Genomic DNA, 18,454 nt, shown 5'->3' with positions numbered 1-18,454 from the left:
ACCAAATTCACCAAAGACCACACTTTGGATTCTCACTCCGAGAATTCCAAGGGCTCGAACTAGTGGTGTTGTCCCTGCTTCTTAATTGTTCGTGCTTGTTCGTGTTGCTGCCATTCGTGTAGATGATCGTGCTGCCGCAACCAACTAATTTGTTGGCCGATAGAATGTGTAGAGGTTCTTCCGCTGCATTGAGTTTGATTTTTAAAGAGGGTCTTCAACTGGTATGAGAACTATTTCCCTTGTATTTTATTTACCATAGCATGTCATTAATTAGTGTTAATTTGCATAACTATCTGTTAGAATGTATGTGTTGTATTTTAGTCACAATGAAATCGGAAAGATCTGAATGCGCTCATGGATGCTCTTTGTTAAGAGTTCCTTCAGTGTAATGGGAGCTGCTAAGTTGTTTTTTGGAAATAGATTTTTGTTTTTAGAAAATTTATGCATTGTTCCTAAAATGAAGAGGAACCTTGTTTCTATTTCCTGTTTAATTGAACAATCGTACTTTGTTTCTTTTTTATCTAATGAAGCATTCATTGTGAAAAATGGTGTGACTATCTGTTCAACTAAACTAGAAGACAACTTGTATGTGTTAAAATCAAATGAATCAAAAGCACTTTTAAATCATGAAATGTTAAAATTGCGAAATCAAACAAAAAGGCAAAGAATTTTCCCAAGTAACAATGATACGTATCTTTGGCATTTGAGATTAGGTCACTAAATCTCGATAGGATCGGGAGACTGGTAAAGAATAGACTTCTAAACAAGTTAGAAGATAATTCATTACCTCCGTATGAATCCTATCTTGAAGGAAAAATGACTAAAAGACATTTTATTGAAAAAAGTTATAGAGCCAAAGAGTCCTAGAGCTCATACATTCAGATATTTGTGGTCCAATGAATGTAAAGGCTAGATGAGGATATGAATACTTCATTTTTCATAGATGATTATTCAAGGTATGGTTACTTATACCTAATGGGACTTAAATATGAAGCCTATGAAAAGTTCAAAAAGTATAAGGCTAAAGTTGAAACCTATTAGGTAAAACGATTAAAACACTTCGATCTGATCGAGTGGAGAGTACATGAATTTAGAATTCCAAAACTATATGATAGAACATGGAATTCAATCACAGCTTTCAACACCTGGTACACCTCAGCAGAATGGTGTATCAAAGAGGATAAATAGAACCTTATTAGATATGGTTCGTTCTATGATGAGTTATGTTCAATTACCTAACTCGTTTTAGGGGTATGCAATAGAGACTATAGTTCACATTTTGAACAATGTTCCCTTTGTTGGGTGTTATGTCTTAAAACTCGTAGTTTGTAAACAATAAACTTATTCTGTTAATTAATAAAAAAAAATTTATTGAAGCTTGATTCAATAAAGTAGTTATTGAATATATGAATTGCTCATTTCGTTTTGTAAATAAATCCAATAAATTAAAGATCTATGGCTAACACATGAATCTTGAACTTTATGTGGAGACATAAAAATAGATCAAGTTTGAGTAAGTAGCCAAAGTGGTCTATAGTATACGGATAAGGTTGGGTACCTTATTATGGGGACACTAACAAATGTGGTCCATTTTGTAGATGTGACAAATGTTGTAAAGTGCTATAAACGAAGTGATCCTGATTCATTCATGTGGAGACACGAAGGGTGGGGGGATCATATGTAAAGAGTCTGCATAAGATCAGACTAAGAAATAACACACTCTTACTTTATAACGTTGTTTACTATTTAAGACGGATTATTTCAAAGTGATGACCTAGGTAACTTAACCTTAATCCTGAGCTAACTATGAACTCCTGTTTATTCAGGATTATCTTTATATTTACATGGGTGAGGGTTGGCTCAACAGCACTGGCTCAATAAGCCTACCATTTAAGGGGTAAGACCGGGTAGATAGTTGGGGACATAAGGTGCAAGATGGAATTCACTCCTACTCACTTTTAAGGATAGTGAGAGGTTGTTCCCTTAAGAGCTGACTCCGGGTCTTGAACAAGGGGCCCTACCCTCTCATTGGCCCGAGAAGGACGCGATTTGATGATTGGATCTCAAACCAATAGTTCATTAAAGGATAAGTAGGACTTAAGAATCAAGAAGTAATCTTGGGGGTAAAATAGTTATTGATCCAATCGTTATTACGAACAATCTGTGAATGGTTAACTTACTAATAATGGTTATATCGAGTAGACACAGTATATCTACAGTGAGAGGAGTGCAACTAGTGGACTTTAGTGGAGTGACCCGATAACTAATGAATGTTGGTTAATTAGGTTAAAGAGTTTAGCCTGTTAATCTTGGATCGTTGGAGCTCATGATCTGTATGTCCAATAGGTCCCCTTACTAGCTCGTAAATGGAACAAACCTTAGAATAGCGTGATGAGTGAATTTGAAACATTCAAATACGAATTAAAAAAATTTGCAATTATATGCGATATAATTACACGTTTAATTACTGAATTAAATGAAATTGGAGAACTGGTTGATATTTAAATTTGATTTAAATATCAAATTACATGAATAGAGATTCACGGTAGTTGAATTGATGTTTAATTAATTTGATATTTGATATTAAATTAATAAAATTATTTAGTTAATTAATACTTTTATTTGAAAAATTAATTAATTGAATTAATTTTTGTAAAATTAATAAAATTTCAGTTTAATTATATAATTAAACATTGAAATTTGACATTAATTTTGAAAATAATTTCAAAATTAAAATAGGAAAATTGTTTTTGGAAAAACCCACTAAGTGGGATAATTCCACTTGCAAAACACCTTCAAATTCACTAAGATTCTCCAAGTAGGTGGTGTCTTTTGCTGGTTAATTGGGATTGCATGAAAGAAGAGATCAAAATCAAGCTCATTCAGTTGAAATTAGGCCATGCAATTGAAAATTGAAAGGATGAGATGTCGTTGATCGAATTTGTGCGCCTCGTCGTGCCATTGACCAAATATGCTCACTTCGTCGTCGTCGATTCGTCTCACACCGTCTGTGTCGTCAATTCGTCCAAAGTTGTTCGTGTCGTCTTGTGTTGTGCTGTCAATTCGCCCCACGTCGGTTGTCTCTCGTCATTGAATTTGCTCGCCCCACACCATTGTTTTTCATCTGAAACTCCACTGTCAGAAGGAGAAAAGAGAAGGAGGGGAAGAAGAAGAGAGATCACTGAGGAAGAAATGAGCATGAATCATGGGGGAAATAATATATGACATGTATTATTAGGGAGAGAGAATATATGCAAAGGGGAGAGAGAATTATATATAAAAGAGAGAATTATATATATAAGTGTGTGTAGGGCAATGCCAAAATTGTAAATAACTACTAATATTAGTTAAAAAATAAAGTTCAATAGGCATTACTTATAAAAAAAAATGAAATGTATAGACATTGATTAGTCCTTATTTTTAGATTTTCTATGCAGAAATCCCAACAAATAAAAGCCCACGTTAGTTTTGACCATGAAAGTGGTTCTATATTTGGGTAAAAACCAAAGCCGACTGGGGCAAAAGAGTAAATCCATAGCCCATTGGGCTAAAAATGCAGTCCAGTAAGAATTTTGACTTTTGTTTCCTAGTTAAGTGGAGCGACCAACGAAGCCATCCTGTAAACGTAAACCCAATTCAAAAGGGAAAAAGCGAAATAAAAGGAAAGATGGAAAAAAATAATAATAAAAAGGAAAAAAAAAACACACAGAACAGCTGAAACGACATCGTTTTATATATTGTCCCAATTTTCCTGGTAAAAGGCTGATTCATGTAAAGAGGCAATTTTAACGCGAAAAAGAAAAAGTAAAAAGTAAAAAAATAATTGAAAAAAAACTAAATAATAAATAATAATTAATATTCCCTATTGTAGCGTAACAGCATAAAGCCAGGGAGTCGATCAAAGCCTTTGGAACTCTCTTTCTCTCCCGTTTTCCTTTCTCACTCCTCAACTCTCTGAAGCCCTAGCGATGGCTTCACGTAGACTTCTCTACTCTCTTCTCAGATCCTCCGCCCGAAGAGCTTCCTCCAGATCTCCTCTTTCCCATCCCAATCCAAGGATTTCTCCCACTACAACCTCACGCGCTTCTCCTTATGGGTATATTCTCTCTCGCGTAGCTGAGTATGCGACTTCTGCTGCGGCGGCTGCGCCTCCATCACCACCGCCTCCGGCCAAGGACGCTGGAAAAGGAGGGAAGATCACTGATGAGTTTACTGGTGCTGGTGCGGTCGGACAGGTCTGTCAGGTGATCGGTGCTGTTGTCGATGTGAGATTTGATGAAGGATTGCCGCCTATCTTGACGGCTCTTGAGGTGCTTGACCATTCGATCCGTTTAGTGCTCGAGGTTGCTCAGCATTTGGGGGAGAACATGGTTAGGACTATTGCTATGGATGGGACTGAAGGGCTTGTTAGAGGACAGCGTGTGCTCAATACTGGTTCTCCTATCACTGTAAGTTTTCGTATTTGCTTTCTCACTATCGATTTGATTAGGTCAAATGATTTTTTGTTGTTTATTTACGTTTTGGCTTTTGGTTGTGTTGTCGTGAAGATGGTGATCAGTGATATCCTTAGATCCCTTTGTTATTGTTACTTTTGTTGCCTTTAATTTTATACGCAGTGTAAGATTTATGTGGGAAATTTTAGCAGGATGAATGGATGTGGGCGTCTGTTTTAGGGAGTTATAAAATTAGTAATTAACTTATGACTAATATGTGATCGGCTGATTTCCCCTTGTTATGATAACGTCAGTATAAAGGAAGTCTTCTCTTGACCTGTTCCTGCGTGAAATATTTTAGTTTTAAAACAGGCTAATGCTTAATAGATGAGATTTGAATATTGGTTAGTTTATACTAAATCTCGTGCTCCCGTTTACCATCTTTTATTAAATGGTGAATTGGTATTGTGTAGTGTGATCATCTACTCCTGTATGTCCCTGTTGACTGCTGCAGCTGATGCACGTTTTTGAGCTTGATTGGTTCTTCTACTGATTAAGACATCATGCGTTTTATTATGTTTAGCTCCTATTTCTTTATCATATATTACGTTTGATTTGCCTTTTGGACAATTTGTTTCTTGGTTATCTATCTTTTTACCCAACCTTATTTAGCATATTTCATGAGAGTTGTTTAATTTTTTTAAAAATTGACAGGTGCCTGTCGGTAGGGCTACACTTGGCCGTATCATAAATGTTATTGGAGAACCCATTGATGAGAGAGGCGATCTTAGTAAGAAATCTTGAAATCCCGCAAGCAATGCAATTTTAACTGTTAATTTGGGTTTGGCATAGATGATTTATAACTATGTCGTGTTTAACAGAGACGGACCACTTCCTACCAATTCATAGAGAAGCTCCAGCATTTGTTGAGCAGGCAACGGAACAGCAAATTCTTGTCACTGGTATCAAGGTACAATAAGGAATCCAGAATGACTCTGTTTTATACTCAGATGAGATGAACTGTGGCACATGTGTAATGTAAGTCACACATACTGCTTTTTTGGCTATAGGTTGTTGACCTTCTTGCACCATACCAAAGAGGAGGAAAGATTGGGCTGTTTGGTGGTGCTGGTGTAGGAAAGACTGTTCTGATTATGGAACTTATTAACAATGTAGCCAAAGCTCATGGTGGGTTTTATGAAATAATTCTAAAAGGGGTTTTCTGCTACAATTATTACTGTATTTAAATCTTAACTTTCTCCCTTTATCAGGTGGATTTTCCGTGTTTGCTGGTGTTGGGGAACGGACGCGCGAAGGCAATGACTTGTACAGGGAAATGATTGAAAGTGGTGTCATCAAGCTAGGTGACAAACAGGTACCAGAAACATTTTTCTTTTTTCTTCTTTAATACCTCTGGCTTTATATAATGAAATTCTATTTCATCTCCATTTCTTACCAAAGTGAGTTACTGTGCTTTTTCTTTATTAGGCTGATAGCAAATGTGCCCTTGTCTATGGTCAAATGAATGAGCCCCCGGGTGCTCGTGCTCGTGTTGGTCTTACTGGACTAACTGTGGCTGAGCACTTCCGTGATGCTGAAGGGCAAGATGTGCTTCTCTTCATTGACAACATTTTCCGTTTTACCCAGGTAAAACTTGTGCTCTGAGGTTCTTATAAGTTATAAATGGGTTGTTTTGTCAAAGATCTTGGTGTGGCAATGTCGTATTGAGATCCCGATTAACAGCTTGTGTTATTACAACTTATCATCTTCATTTGACTCGCAGGCTAACTCAGAAGTGTCTGCTTTGCTTGGTCGTATCCCATCTGCTGTCGGTTACCAACCAACCCTTGCTACTGATCTTGGAGGCCTTCAAGAGCGTATCACAACCACAAAGAAAGGTTCTATCACTTCAGTTCAAGCTATCTACGTGCCTGCTGATGACTTGACAGATCCTGCCCCTGCTACCACATTTGCTCACTTGGATGCAACAACTGTGTTGTCTCGACAGGTGCAATCAGTTTTATTTCTGAGATGGTTGCATATGTTATATTCTACTCTATCTGATTCTTTTACTGTAAACAGATCTCTGAGCTTGGTATCTATCCTGCTGTCGATCCATTGGACTCTACATCTCGAATGCTTTCTCCTCATATTTTGGGAGAGGATCACTATAATACTGCTCGTGGGGTACAGAAGGTCCTTCAAAATTACAAGAACTTGCAAGATATTATTGCCATTTTGGGTATGGATGAGCTTAGTGAAGATGACAAGTTGACGGTTGCACGTGCTCGTAAGATCCAAAGGTTCTTGAGTCAGCCTTTCCATGTCGCAGAAGTGTTCACGGGTGCTCCCGGAAAATACGTCGAGTTGAAAGAGAGCATTACCAGCTTCCAGGTATTTTTTAGAATCATTTACATGCAGATATATATTGTCTGTCTTAGACTCATATGTCAATTTAGTTTTCTTGTAGGTGGCAATTTTCATTTAATTTTTCCATAGTATGAACAAGAAACGTCCCTAAAACCTCTTAGACACACTAAAACACTTTAGTTGGGGATATGCCCGATGCGACCAACATGCTTGTGTAGATGCCTCGAAAGACAGATTATAAATTGTTGCAGGCCTCGATAATAGTTTGGTTTTTGAAAATTGTACTTGTTTCTTCACCATCCTTTACATCGGACTTCATCTTTCTTAAAAACATTTGAATTCATAGTCACATACCAAAAAAAAATCTACTTGACTTTTGTAGAAGAGTGCGTGTGTATAAACCTTAATTTTAAAAACTCAAAACTAAAAATCAAAGAGTTATCCCTCAAACTAATGGGTTTGTTCTTGTTTTGTTGTATGAATAGGGGGTGTTGGATGGGAAGTACGATGATCTTCCAGAACAATCATTTTACATGGTCGGAGGTATTGAGGAAGTGATTGCCAAGGCAGAGAAGATCGCCAAGGAATCTGCTGCATAGTTTACTCTGTTTTTTTTTTCCTTTTTCATTTCTTGTTCATCATCTTGATAATTATGAAAATTAATAATTTTAGGTGATGTGCTGGCGATGCCAGCAACAGGCTTTTCATAATTATTTTTTTCAGATGCAACGGAACCAGAGATCCTTCTGCTTTGTTTTAGTTTATTTTGCAGAATCTGAAAGAGAGTTTTTCACCCGCCTTCGGCTTCTCCCTCTTCTGCTCCTTTAGGCCTTTTCTTCTTGTCTTTCTTCTTTTAATAAGGGGAGGAAACAGCAGGTCGAACTTGTACAATTTTTCCCTTTTGAGAACTTTTTTACCCACATAATCAAAACCCTTGTTATTATAATGATGAAATTCCTCATTTTATTTTTCTTTTTCTAAGTAGAGAAAATTGATTCCTTTGTTTTTCTCTCATGAACTTTAGAAAGTAGACTTGTTAGATCTTTTAAAATTTTTAAATTTGTTATCATGTAGTTTACTGGTGTGGAATAGGTTTTGGAATTTCTTTCAAGGGAAAAATATCCTTTTAAGTTTTGAGTTTTGAGTTTGATATAGTCCTTAGGTTTTTTCATTTTTCGATTTTAGTATTACTATATTTTAATAAATTTAAAATCATTAAAAGAATTATGATTAATTAAGTTTTACTATTTTTTATCATTTTTAAAATTAAATTTAAAATTTAATTAATGAATAGAAATTAACTTTAATGATTGGAAGTGAATATTCAATGAAAATTTGAGGTTAAAAATATAGAATCTTGAAACCTGGACCAATTTGAAACGAAACTTATATTTCAAAAGTTTTGAAATTTAGGGATTAAATTAAAATAAAACTGAAAATTTTAAAATCAAATATGTAACATTTGAAAAGGTAGAGATCAAGTGGAAATTACACTCAAAACCTAGGGACAAAAAAGTATTTTATCTTAATAATAAATAGTTTTTTTTTTTAGCTCAAGAAGATATGTAAGATCAAGAAAAGTCATTATATTATAGACGGGGACGAAGGCTTGAAAGTGTAATTGCAATTGGTAGTATATTTAGGGATAAAAACCAAGCACTTTAAAAAAAATTATAAATGTAGCAAAGTCTTCTAGCGATGGACTTCTATCATTGATGATAAACTCGAGTGATATGAACTACGCTAATAGACTCTTACTATCGATATGATGATAAACTATCTAAACCTTGTAATTAGAGATGTCCACGGGGTGGAAACGGAGAAGGTTTTCCCGTCCCTATCTTTGCCCTCCTATTTCAATTCTCATTCCCACAAAATTCCCGAAGATTCCCATGGAGAATTGGGTTCCTTGTGGGAAAAAATTTACCCATTTGGATTTTTAAATTATTTATTTTGTAAATTATTATTCTCAACCTTAGAAAAATTTATATATTAAATGAGTCATTTTAAATATTATAAATCAAAACTTATATATTCTCAACCTTGGATTTTAAATATTTTGTCAAAAAAACTTCCACTTAAATATTACAACATTTAGGTCTTAAAATAATAAAGTTTATATATATATATATATATAACATACCTGGGTGGAACTACGTAGGGACACGTGTCTCCCCTCAATTTATATAAATTATAAAGTGATATATATATATATATATATATATATATATATATGAAAGTTCAATTTAAATAATGTTATTGGTCCTAGTTTGTTAGTGTGAAGTGTTGTATGTTTTTGTAAATCACAAGGGTTCAAATCCTATAGCATATCAATTTTTTATTTTGATTTTTAAATGACTTTTTACCCAGATTTTTTCTCTAATGGGCTTTTAAAGTGTAAATCCTAATAAAGGAAAGTTAATAAAAAATGTGCGTTTTAAAATATAATGTGTCTTTTTTTTAATAAATAAATAGTCAAACAATATTATTTTTATCGATAATAAAGTTGGGCAGTTTATAAACTTTTTTCTTCTTTTCAAAATTCACTTTTTCAATCTCAACTCTCAAGAACATTCTATTAAAATGGTTTCGTTCATTTTTTTACATAATTTTTATATTCACATTACGTTATATATATTTTTGTTTGTTTCCATGTTATTTTTACATTCACATTACTTGTAAGTTTTAAAATATTCTTAGATTTTAAGTTTTTATTATTTTAAATCTATATAATAGAATGTAATATTCTTATTATTAATACTTTTGTAGATTTAATTCAAAATTGGAGAGATATTATAAAAGAAAAACAACAATAGAGACGGTAGAGGTATCACCTTCAAAGAAGAAAAATGTTTTAGATTGAATCAATCTTATACATAAATAAATCTAGAAGAACTACTAGTAGATCTTGGTCTAAGATATTATAAATGAAATAAATTTAGTCAAATTTTATATAAAAAAAATACTGCATAAAACAAGAGAATCTGATTGCAATTCGTTATTGAGTATGGTTTTTTATTTCTTTTATAGTCATGATATTGAAGTCCTTAAAATGGATGACCTGTTTCTAATTCAAGGACGTATCGTGTTGAAGTTTTCTATGCCATCATTGATATGCAACTTCAAGAGTTGCTTAATCATTTTATTGAAACAAATACCGAATTACTTCTTTATGTAACATGTCTAAATCTGAGTAATTCATTTGTTTCTTTAGATGAAAAAAAAACTTAGTTAACTTACTCAATTTTACTCAAAAAAGCTTTTCAGCTATTGAACTCTTTATGCTTGAGGATAAACTTCAAAATTATTGATATGCGTTCGAATATTGAGTTTGTTGAGCTAAAAAACATATATGATCTTGCAGTAAAAATGGTCATGACAAATAAGACAAGGTTTATCCATTAGTTTACAAATTACTCGCATTGACGTTGATTTTACATGTTGCCATAACTATTGTAGAGAGAACATTTTCTGCTATGCATATTGTAAAGACTTGATTGCGTAATGAATGGGAGGTCAATGGATGAATGATTGTCTTATGACCTATATTGAAAAGGATTTATTTGATAAGTTAGATACTGAAGTTATCATGGATCGATTTCAAAACATGAAAACTCGTACATGACAATTGTAATGTATCAAATTAGTTAATTTGTAGAGTTATGAACGCTTTTTTTTATATTCATTTAGAGTTTTTTTTCCGTTAGATTTGTACATATAGTGCCTCCTATATAGAATTTCTGACTCCACCAATATATATACATATATATATATTGAAGTATATAAACAAAACATTGAGATGCAAATTAGACATAATTATTGAAGTATTTTAAAATAACTCATTAAAACTGATTAGAAAAAACTAATAAAAATAAATTCACTGAGTTTAAACTCACGTAATGCAAGTTCATATATATATATTATTACAAGAAGAAAATACGTATATAAAAAATAATATATACGTATATACTATATATAAGAAAAAAATAGTGGAGCGGGACGGAGAATGTATTCTCTGTTCCCATCTTCGTTTAGAACGGAGAGAAAATACTCCTTGCTCTTTCTCCAATTTTTCGTTCAATTGGGTATTTTTCGTCTTTTTTTGGGTCTAATAAATGGACATCTCTATTTATCATATTGGTAAGTTTTTTATATTATATTTTATCTACTAATATTTTGAATTTGATTAGTATATTTGTTTGGAAAAGAAAAATCCCAAAACGAAATTTAATCCCTATTTGTACTTCGAGGAAACATAAATGCTATCTTTTTCTTAAGTTCAATAATTATATGGTGTGTACTAAAAAAATAATTATTATATGATGGAGGATTGATTCAGAGACCTTTTAAAATAATAATCAATACTTTATATGCTCAAATTGATTCATAATTGCTATCTAATGTCATAATTTATCATATTTTTTTAATCTGACTTTTATCTTCATGCTCCACGCATGGATATTAAAGAATTTGTTCAAATCACAATGTTTACTTTAAAATATCACTTAATAATGACTACTAGAAACTTAAAATACAAATATTTTCATTGACATTTTTACTTATAAACTCAAGCCAACTCTTTTAAACATACGTTTAGTTTTTACAATATAGAAAGGGAGATAAAATATTTAAAGTTGAAGTTGATAGTACGTTCTTTATGTCAGTTGAATTATGCCGTTTTTGACTTTTTCAAAAGGCACTAACAATATTGATTAGAAAATTTCCACCTATTTTAAGGATTCATTGTAGTTATAACAAATTTTTAAGAGAACACTCTCATATATATATATACTAGAAAATGTACTTAAAATGTGCTTAGAAGTTAGTCAACTAACGGTCAATTTGTACTAAGTGACAAATTAGAATTATTTTTCAAACCTTGGAACAAAAAACGTAACTTTTAAGACCTCAATGACCCAATATAATTCAACATTAAACCTTAGAGAAAAAAAATGTAATTTGCACAATTCTTTGTCGTTAAACTAAATATTTTTTCTTTTTGAAGAAATATCAATTTATACCCTTGGACTTTGGAGGTTCTATCAGTTTAAATCCTAATTAATAATTGTATCAATTTAGAAAAATGTCAAACTATTTACAGAAATAACAAAAAAAAAAAAAACTGATAGACTCTGATAGATTTTTATCAGCGTTTATCAGACTTATATCAATTTCAATCGCTGATAATATCTATGATAGACTTCTATTAGTTTCTATCACTGGTAGACACTGATAGATTTTTACCAACGTTTATCAGTGATGGACTTCTATAAGTTTCTATCACTGGTAGACACTGATAGATTTTTACCAACGTTTATCAATGATAGACTTGTATCAATTTCTATCAATGATAGATTTTTGTCAATTTCAATCACAGATAGACATTGATAGACTTCTACAGCCTCTATCAATGATAGACTTGTATCGATTTCTATCAGTGATAGATTTTTGTCAGTTTCTATCATTGATAGACACTGATAGACTTCTATCAACCTCTAGCAATAATAAACTTATATTAGTTTATATTACTGGTAGTATCAATGATAGACTTCTATTAGTTTTGATCATTGATAGATACTGATAGACTTTTATCAGTGTCTATCAATGATAGACTTCTATCAGTTTTCTATTACTGATAGACACTGATAGACTTCTATCCATTCATTCTCCTTCGCTACTCTCTTTTCTAGCTCACTAACCTCCACTGCCGATAAGCTTCAGAAGGTCATCTGTCTCCTCAAATCAGCTTTGTAGTGAGGTATTCTCCTACCACAATGATCTACTTTCTCAACCCTCATTTCTCAAGCACACTAAGAATGCCCTCTCCACTCTGTTCGATCTGTTGTCTCCTCCCTCCAATTCATCGTTCGTCATGTTCGATCCGAGCTTTCTAAACCTAGAAATGTTGTTTCTACCAAGACTATTCAATTCTCCAATCTTCATCAAACTGAGTTTCTTCAGCATACGATCTGTGCCCTTTGTTTGTCGAAAAAGCTTAGGGACCTTGATTCTGCATCTGCTGATGAGCCGGAGCAGCTAGATCTTGCTAAGGCCGCCCAGGTGCATTGCGAGATCTTGAGCCTTTGCAATGAGTTTGACCTTGCAGGCATTTATGTCATTGATGAGGAGTTGAAATGGATTAAAGAAATTGGGGATAAATGAAGAAATGTGGCTATGAAGGTTTTGGAGAGAGGAATGGAGAGTCTGAATCAAGTTGAGGTGAGGACTAGTTTGCAAGTTTTGGAGGGAGGAATGGAGGCTCTGAATCCAAAGGAGATGGAGAGGCAAGGAAGACAGAGAAGGTGGAAGAGGGAGAAGTGAGAAGATGATTAAATTTGATTATTTCGTGTAAATATTTTCCTTTTTTTTAAAAAATCTATTTTTAAAATCCTCTACAAAAATTCTACAGTCGAATTTCAAATGAACCCTGCGATTAAAAAAAAAATAAAATCTAACGAATGAGAAAGGAAAATTGTCAAAAACAATACATTTAAGTTTTTTACCTTACAAACTAGCATTTTTTTTTAAAAAAAACTCGTAAAAATAGTTTTTCTTGGTCTATCTCAGATGAGATCGACCATGAAATTTTAGTTAAAAAATAAAAAATTTTCAACTTTTTGATTGTTTGGAGTTTTCTCAATAGATTTAACCAGATTATACGTCGAGATTATGTGCATCTCGTTAATCCTTGATAAAGTAACACCAAGATTCTATATATTTGAGCTTTCTTGGTTAAATGTCAGACATAAGTAGCATCAAAATTCATATATTTGAGCTTTCTCGATGGAATCCTAGGTAAGATTAACATCAAGATTCTAGGTATATCCCAAATCTTATCCAATTTTTTGTAAAATTTGATCTTTCCAAAATTTTAAAATGTTGAATCAATTTGAAAAAATCTATTTTGATAACTAGAAGATCCATTTGAAATTTTAGAAATTCATATCTCACCCTTGTGAAAACATAAATTATGTTAAAAATTTAAAAAATTACGTAATAATTTGATATAATATTTAATAAGTATAACTAAATTTGGAGAACATTTGTAAATAATATAAGATTTGAAAAGATTATATACTCAAAACATTAAAAAAAAATGCTAATTTTGTAAATTGAAAACTTAATCGTGCTACTACTGATCATTTTTCGTGAGAATGCTCCAAACAAAGGCGATCGATCCAGTTATCCCCAGCATCCAAGAATCGTCTGTAAGAACGCCACGTGGAGATCCAATTAAACTTGCTCCGATTATTTGGTTTTAGCGGCGCGTTCTATCAAATCGCCACCTCATCGCAACCTACCTTCTCGCCGAAGCCGCCGGCCGCATTTCGTTCCTTTCTCCGCCATCAACACAAAACTCCGAAATATAACAGAGCTCCCATCTCCATGTCTATCTCCATTTCCTTCCCTAATTCTTCTCTCTCCCTTCCCCCTCCCCCTCCCCATCCCCATGCCCTCTTTCCCCCTCCTCCCTCTTCCATGTCTCTCTTCCGCCGCCTGAGCCCCGGCCATCTTAGATTCAACCTCCGACAGCACGCCCCCCGATTCGCTACCGCTGCTGCTGCTGCCGTACGCCAGGACACCGCTGCTTGGACTCAAGCTCCTCTCGCCGAAATCGAGCCTGCCGCCGAGTCTCTCTTCCACGTTTCCATAGACGTGTCCGACGCGCCGGACCTCGCTGCTTCTCACACGCGTGCTGGTCAGTACCTGCAGCTTCGTGTCCCCGACGTGGAGAAACCGACGTTCCTTGCCATTGCGTCTCCTCCGTTACTTGCGTCTGCGGAAGGCGTGTTCCAGTTCTTGGTGAAGAGCGTGGAGGGCTCAATCGCTGAGCTTCTCTGTGGATTGAAGAAAGGAGATGTCGTGCAACTCAGTCAGGTCATGGGGAGGGGATTCGATGTCGATCAAATCGCGCCGCCTCAAGATTACCCTACCGTTTTGATTTTTGCTACTGGATCCGGAATCAGGTGCGCCCCTCTTTCTCGTTTTAGAAGAAAAGTTCATTCTCCTTTAGCTTAACGTATCCCGGCATGCTTTGTTTTCTAGTTTTATGTTCTTTGTTAATTTTCTTCGGACTCATGGATTTGTTGTCTCGAACAATCAAAGAACGAATTAAAATCAGAAGATTTTGAACCTCGATTTGTGGTTAATATTTGTAAGCTCCGCAAGGCTACATATTGATCTGGTTTTCTTTAGCTTTAGCTCCTTGTGTAGAAAATGGAAAGGAAAAAGTGGTAATTTTGAGTTGCTTGTTAAGGTCAGGGCAGAGCGCTTTCAGTTGGACACCTTTGAGACAGTTTGTAACTGGATTTTCTTTGCATGGAATTCAGATGTTGATCAGGTCCCTAGAAGAAACTATCACAAAAATGGAAGTGTTGGTTCACATTTTGCATCTTCTATATGTCTGAAGTGCCCAAACAGTGGATAAACTCTAAAGACATTAATGCCAATTAGAGTTTTTTGGAAAAATGGAGTATATGTTTGAGATGATATCAAGATCATTATTGTAATCCTACCGTTGCAAGCATACTTCTGAGCAAACAGAAAGTTGTTGAAACCAATATTGTCTGAGGAATTATTCAAATTAAATAGTTTTGACGTGTCTGAACTTAGCTTCTGTGCAGAGTTCACTCAACCGAATATTAAATCATCGTCTCTGTTCTCTGAAATTTTGAGAATTTTTTGCTAAAGTGTGCTTGCTCAAGTCCAAAGTTGTTAAGCTTTTTTTTTTCTTCCCTTTTTTTGTAACTCGATTCAAAGTTGCTACTTCAATTCACAATCAGGTGAAAATTGAACTTCACGTTTTTCATTTAGAATGCAGGTTTGATTAGTTGGTAGTTGGTAGTTGCTTAGAGCATTTTCTACATTTGTGATTAACAATTGAATCTTCATTAAAATGTTTTAAGTTAGAATATGTTTCCTTTTGAAGTTCAAAGCATTTTATATTTTTGTTGTTCGTGGTTGGTTGTATATCAGTCTTAAATAAGGCCCCCCCTCCCCTGGGGCGTTGTTCCCAGTTGGTTGTGTATCAATAGATAGTGCGATAAGTGTAATGAAATGTGGGTTGATACCTGTCTGCCCCTCCAATCCCCTAGGAGGAGTTTGTGTCAGTTCATAACCTTATTTTTGTTGTTCAAATGGTTAATATTAGCTTAACATTTGATATTTTTGTTGTTCATAATTGGTCATTGGCTTATTATATGGAACATATTTTACCCTTTGCTCTCCTTATGTGTAGGATGTGTTAGTTATAGGTCTTGTTTTTCATTTGCTTTATAGGCTCTGTATTCTGGGTATTTGCCTTGAAAAAAAAAAATGGATAGTATGCTGGCGTGTGATGATGAGAACTTTTTATCAATGAAGTGTTTGATTCTGGGTATTCCTTAGCCATAGGATATGGAAGTGTTACAATTGTAGCGTTTGATTTGATTTGATTTGTAACAGATTCATATTGAACTGTTCTCTCTCCTGCCTCTAAAATCTACTTCTCTTATTTCATAATTTATTTGAATGTTTTCAAGTACACAGCCACACAATTATACATTAGAGTGTTGCTACTTTGCTGCTCAATGTGTCCAGTTGTCCCAAGGTCAAAGAACTTGGTATACTTCATTGTGAACCAAATTGGCCATACACAGTAGAAATAACTTTCAGTCTTTTCACTGTCCGTTTGATTTGCTGGTCTGACTGTTTATTTGCCTTTTTTTGTGTAGTCCGATACGATCTCTGATTGAGTCAGGCTTCGGTGCCAGTAAGAGGTCTGATGTGAGGCTATATTATGGGGCAAGAAACCTCAAAAGAATGGCTTATCAGGTCTAGTTAGTCTTTGCTTGTTGCATTGTGGCTTGCCATCTACAGAACAAGAACTGTGAAATTCATTTGTTTATTCCTTTTATAGGATAGATTTGATGAGTGGGAATCATCTGGTGTTGAGGTTGTGCCAGTATTGTCACAACCTGGGAGTGATTGGACTGGTGAAAGTGGCTATGTCCAGGTAGGTCTGATCTTAGACGTCTCTCTCCCCTTATCTAATTTTGTTGAAATTGTAGGAATTTGAGTTAATAGACCCGGCAATTTTTTTTTTTTTTTTTTTTTTTTGCTCTCTCTTATAGGCTACCTTCAGTAAAGCAAAGAAAGCTTTTGACCCTCTTTCGACAGGTGCTATACTCTGTGGTCAGAAACAGATGACCGAGGTACTCTCTATGCCATGGTTATTATAACTAATTTCTTAGTTCGCTGTTATTTTATTATTATTATTGTTTTGGTTAGATTGAAAATTAGAAGAATACAGTCATACATAAAACAATTCTGAATAAAAGGAGCCCAAAACAAATTATAAAAGTGAACTCCAATCCAAAAGAACAAAACCAATATCATAATTGCAAACCTAGCTACTGAAGTCCGAAAGGGAGGCATTAAACCTACCTACGTCTCAACCCTCTCTAAAAATTTGATGTTATTTGTGAATCATGCTAGAAACTCATACCCGCATCATTTATCCACAAATTTCAACCTTTGATGCTTATCGAAATCTGAAAATTTGGACATGCTAACATGCTAGCTGTAGTGCTACTATATGATTTGATTACTCGAGCACTAGATTCTTGAAATCACCATTTGTTCTGCTTGTATGTTATATTTTCATGGTAACTGCATCTGCTATTGGTTGTTAATGAACGACCTAGTGAAATCATTTAGTTGAGAAAATAATTGGCGAGTAGTTTTGTGTTATATCCTGACTAAAACGATTATCTGTAAATCAAATGTTTCATTTTTCATATCTGTTTTCCAGGAAATTACGTCGATTCTTGTAGCAGATGGAGTCTCTAGTGAGAAGATACTAAAGAATTTTTGAACAAACAGAGAATAGTATTGTTGTATCATCAATTTGGTCAGAGATGTTTATAATCATTTTTTCATCCTACTGCTGAGGGTAAGCACCTCAGCTCGGACAACACAATAAATGTATTTTGGAGACTAGAAAACACTATTTTTGTCCAAATTTTTCAGGACTGACGCGGCTAAGTTATAGGACTCCTACCTCCCATCTGTTCTAATTTGGAGGTCTGGTTCACATGTACGGTTAGAAATTTCTTGGAACTTTATATATTGGCAAATTGAAAACTTTCATATTTGATGATCCCTATAAATTTAGAATACAGTCAGAAAACGCTTCATGTTGATGATCAAATTTGCATGATTTTTCTGGTCATATTGCTACGTTTTTATGATATTTGTTTGCCAAACATCTGAAACTCATTAAATAGGCACAGGTTTTATAGGACACCAGTAGGCATAGAGGATATTTGAAGATTGACAATGAGGAAATTCTATTATCATCATAGTAGTTCATACTATTCCTATTCATTATTTGACATTTATAAATTTATTATTCTTTTATTTTATGAACTTCATTTAAGAAATATTATTTTTTAGCCAGTAATGAATGTAGTATGACATTTTTTCCATATTATCATAGTATTAGAAATTCTCACGAGGAACGGTTTTGACACGTATGATATATTCTTAAATGCTTGAGAAGTTCGAGAGGATGTTTTTATTTTTTGAATGTTTTCTACACTAAAATCAGCCGGTGTGTCAATAATGCTTGTAAAGCAACTAGTAGAGAAACACGAGAAATGGTAGAACAC

At 34.1% G+C, this 18,454-nt stretch overlaps 2 protein-coding genes across 2 annotated transcripts; both read left to right on the top strand.

The window, feature by feature from the left end:
* The first annotated feature begins 3,874 nt into the window (after positions 1 to 3,874).
* LOC120081727 (ATP synthase subunit beta, mitochondrial) lies at positions 3,875 to 7,749 on the top strand. Its single transcript, XM_039036826.1, has 9 exons — positions 3,875 to 4,448; positions 5,148 to 5,223; positions 5,315 to 5,403; positions 5,504 to 5,621; positions 5,705 to 5,808; positions 5,922 to 6,080; positions 6,217 to 6,441; positions 6,516 to 6,827; positions 7,289 to 7,749. Exons 1-9 carry the CDS (start codon positions 3,969 to 3,971, stop codon positions 7,400 to 7,402), a joined length of 1,677 nt encoding a protein of 558 aa, XP_038892754.1. The 5' UTR covers positions 3,875 to 3,968; the 3' UTR covers positions 7,403 to 7,749.
* A 6,225-nt stretch (positions 7,750 to 13,974) lies between these two features.
* LOC120081331 (fruit protein pKIWI502) lies at positions 13,975 to 17,986 on the top strand. Its single transcript, XM_039036084.1, has 5 exons — positions 13,975 to 14,770; positions 16,517 to 16,616; positions 16,702 to 16,797; positions 16,916 to 16,996; positions 17,596 to 17,986. The coding sequence occupies exons 1-5, from the start codon at positions 14,190 to 14,192 to the stop codon at positions 17,656 to 17,658; spliced, it is 921 nt and encodes a 306-aa protein (XP_038892012.1). The 5' UTR covers positions 13,975 to 14,189; the 3' UTR covers positions 17,659 to 17,986.
* Positions 17,987 to 18,454: the final 468 nt, after the last annotated feature.

The sequence above is a fragment of the Benincasa hispida genome, chromosome 7, assembly GCF_009727055.1.
Source record: "Benincasa hispida cultivar B227 chromosome 7, ASM972705v1, whole genome shotgun sequence".
Taxonomy (NCBI): Eukaryota; Viridiplantae; Streptophyta; class Magnoliopsida; order Cucurbitales; family Cucurbitaceae; genus Benincasa; species Benincasa hispida.
This window is presented reverse-complemented; position numbering and strand designations above follow the sequence as displayed.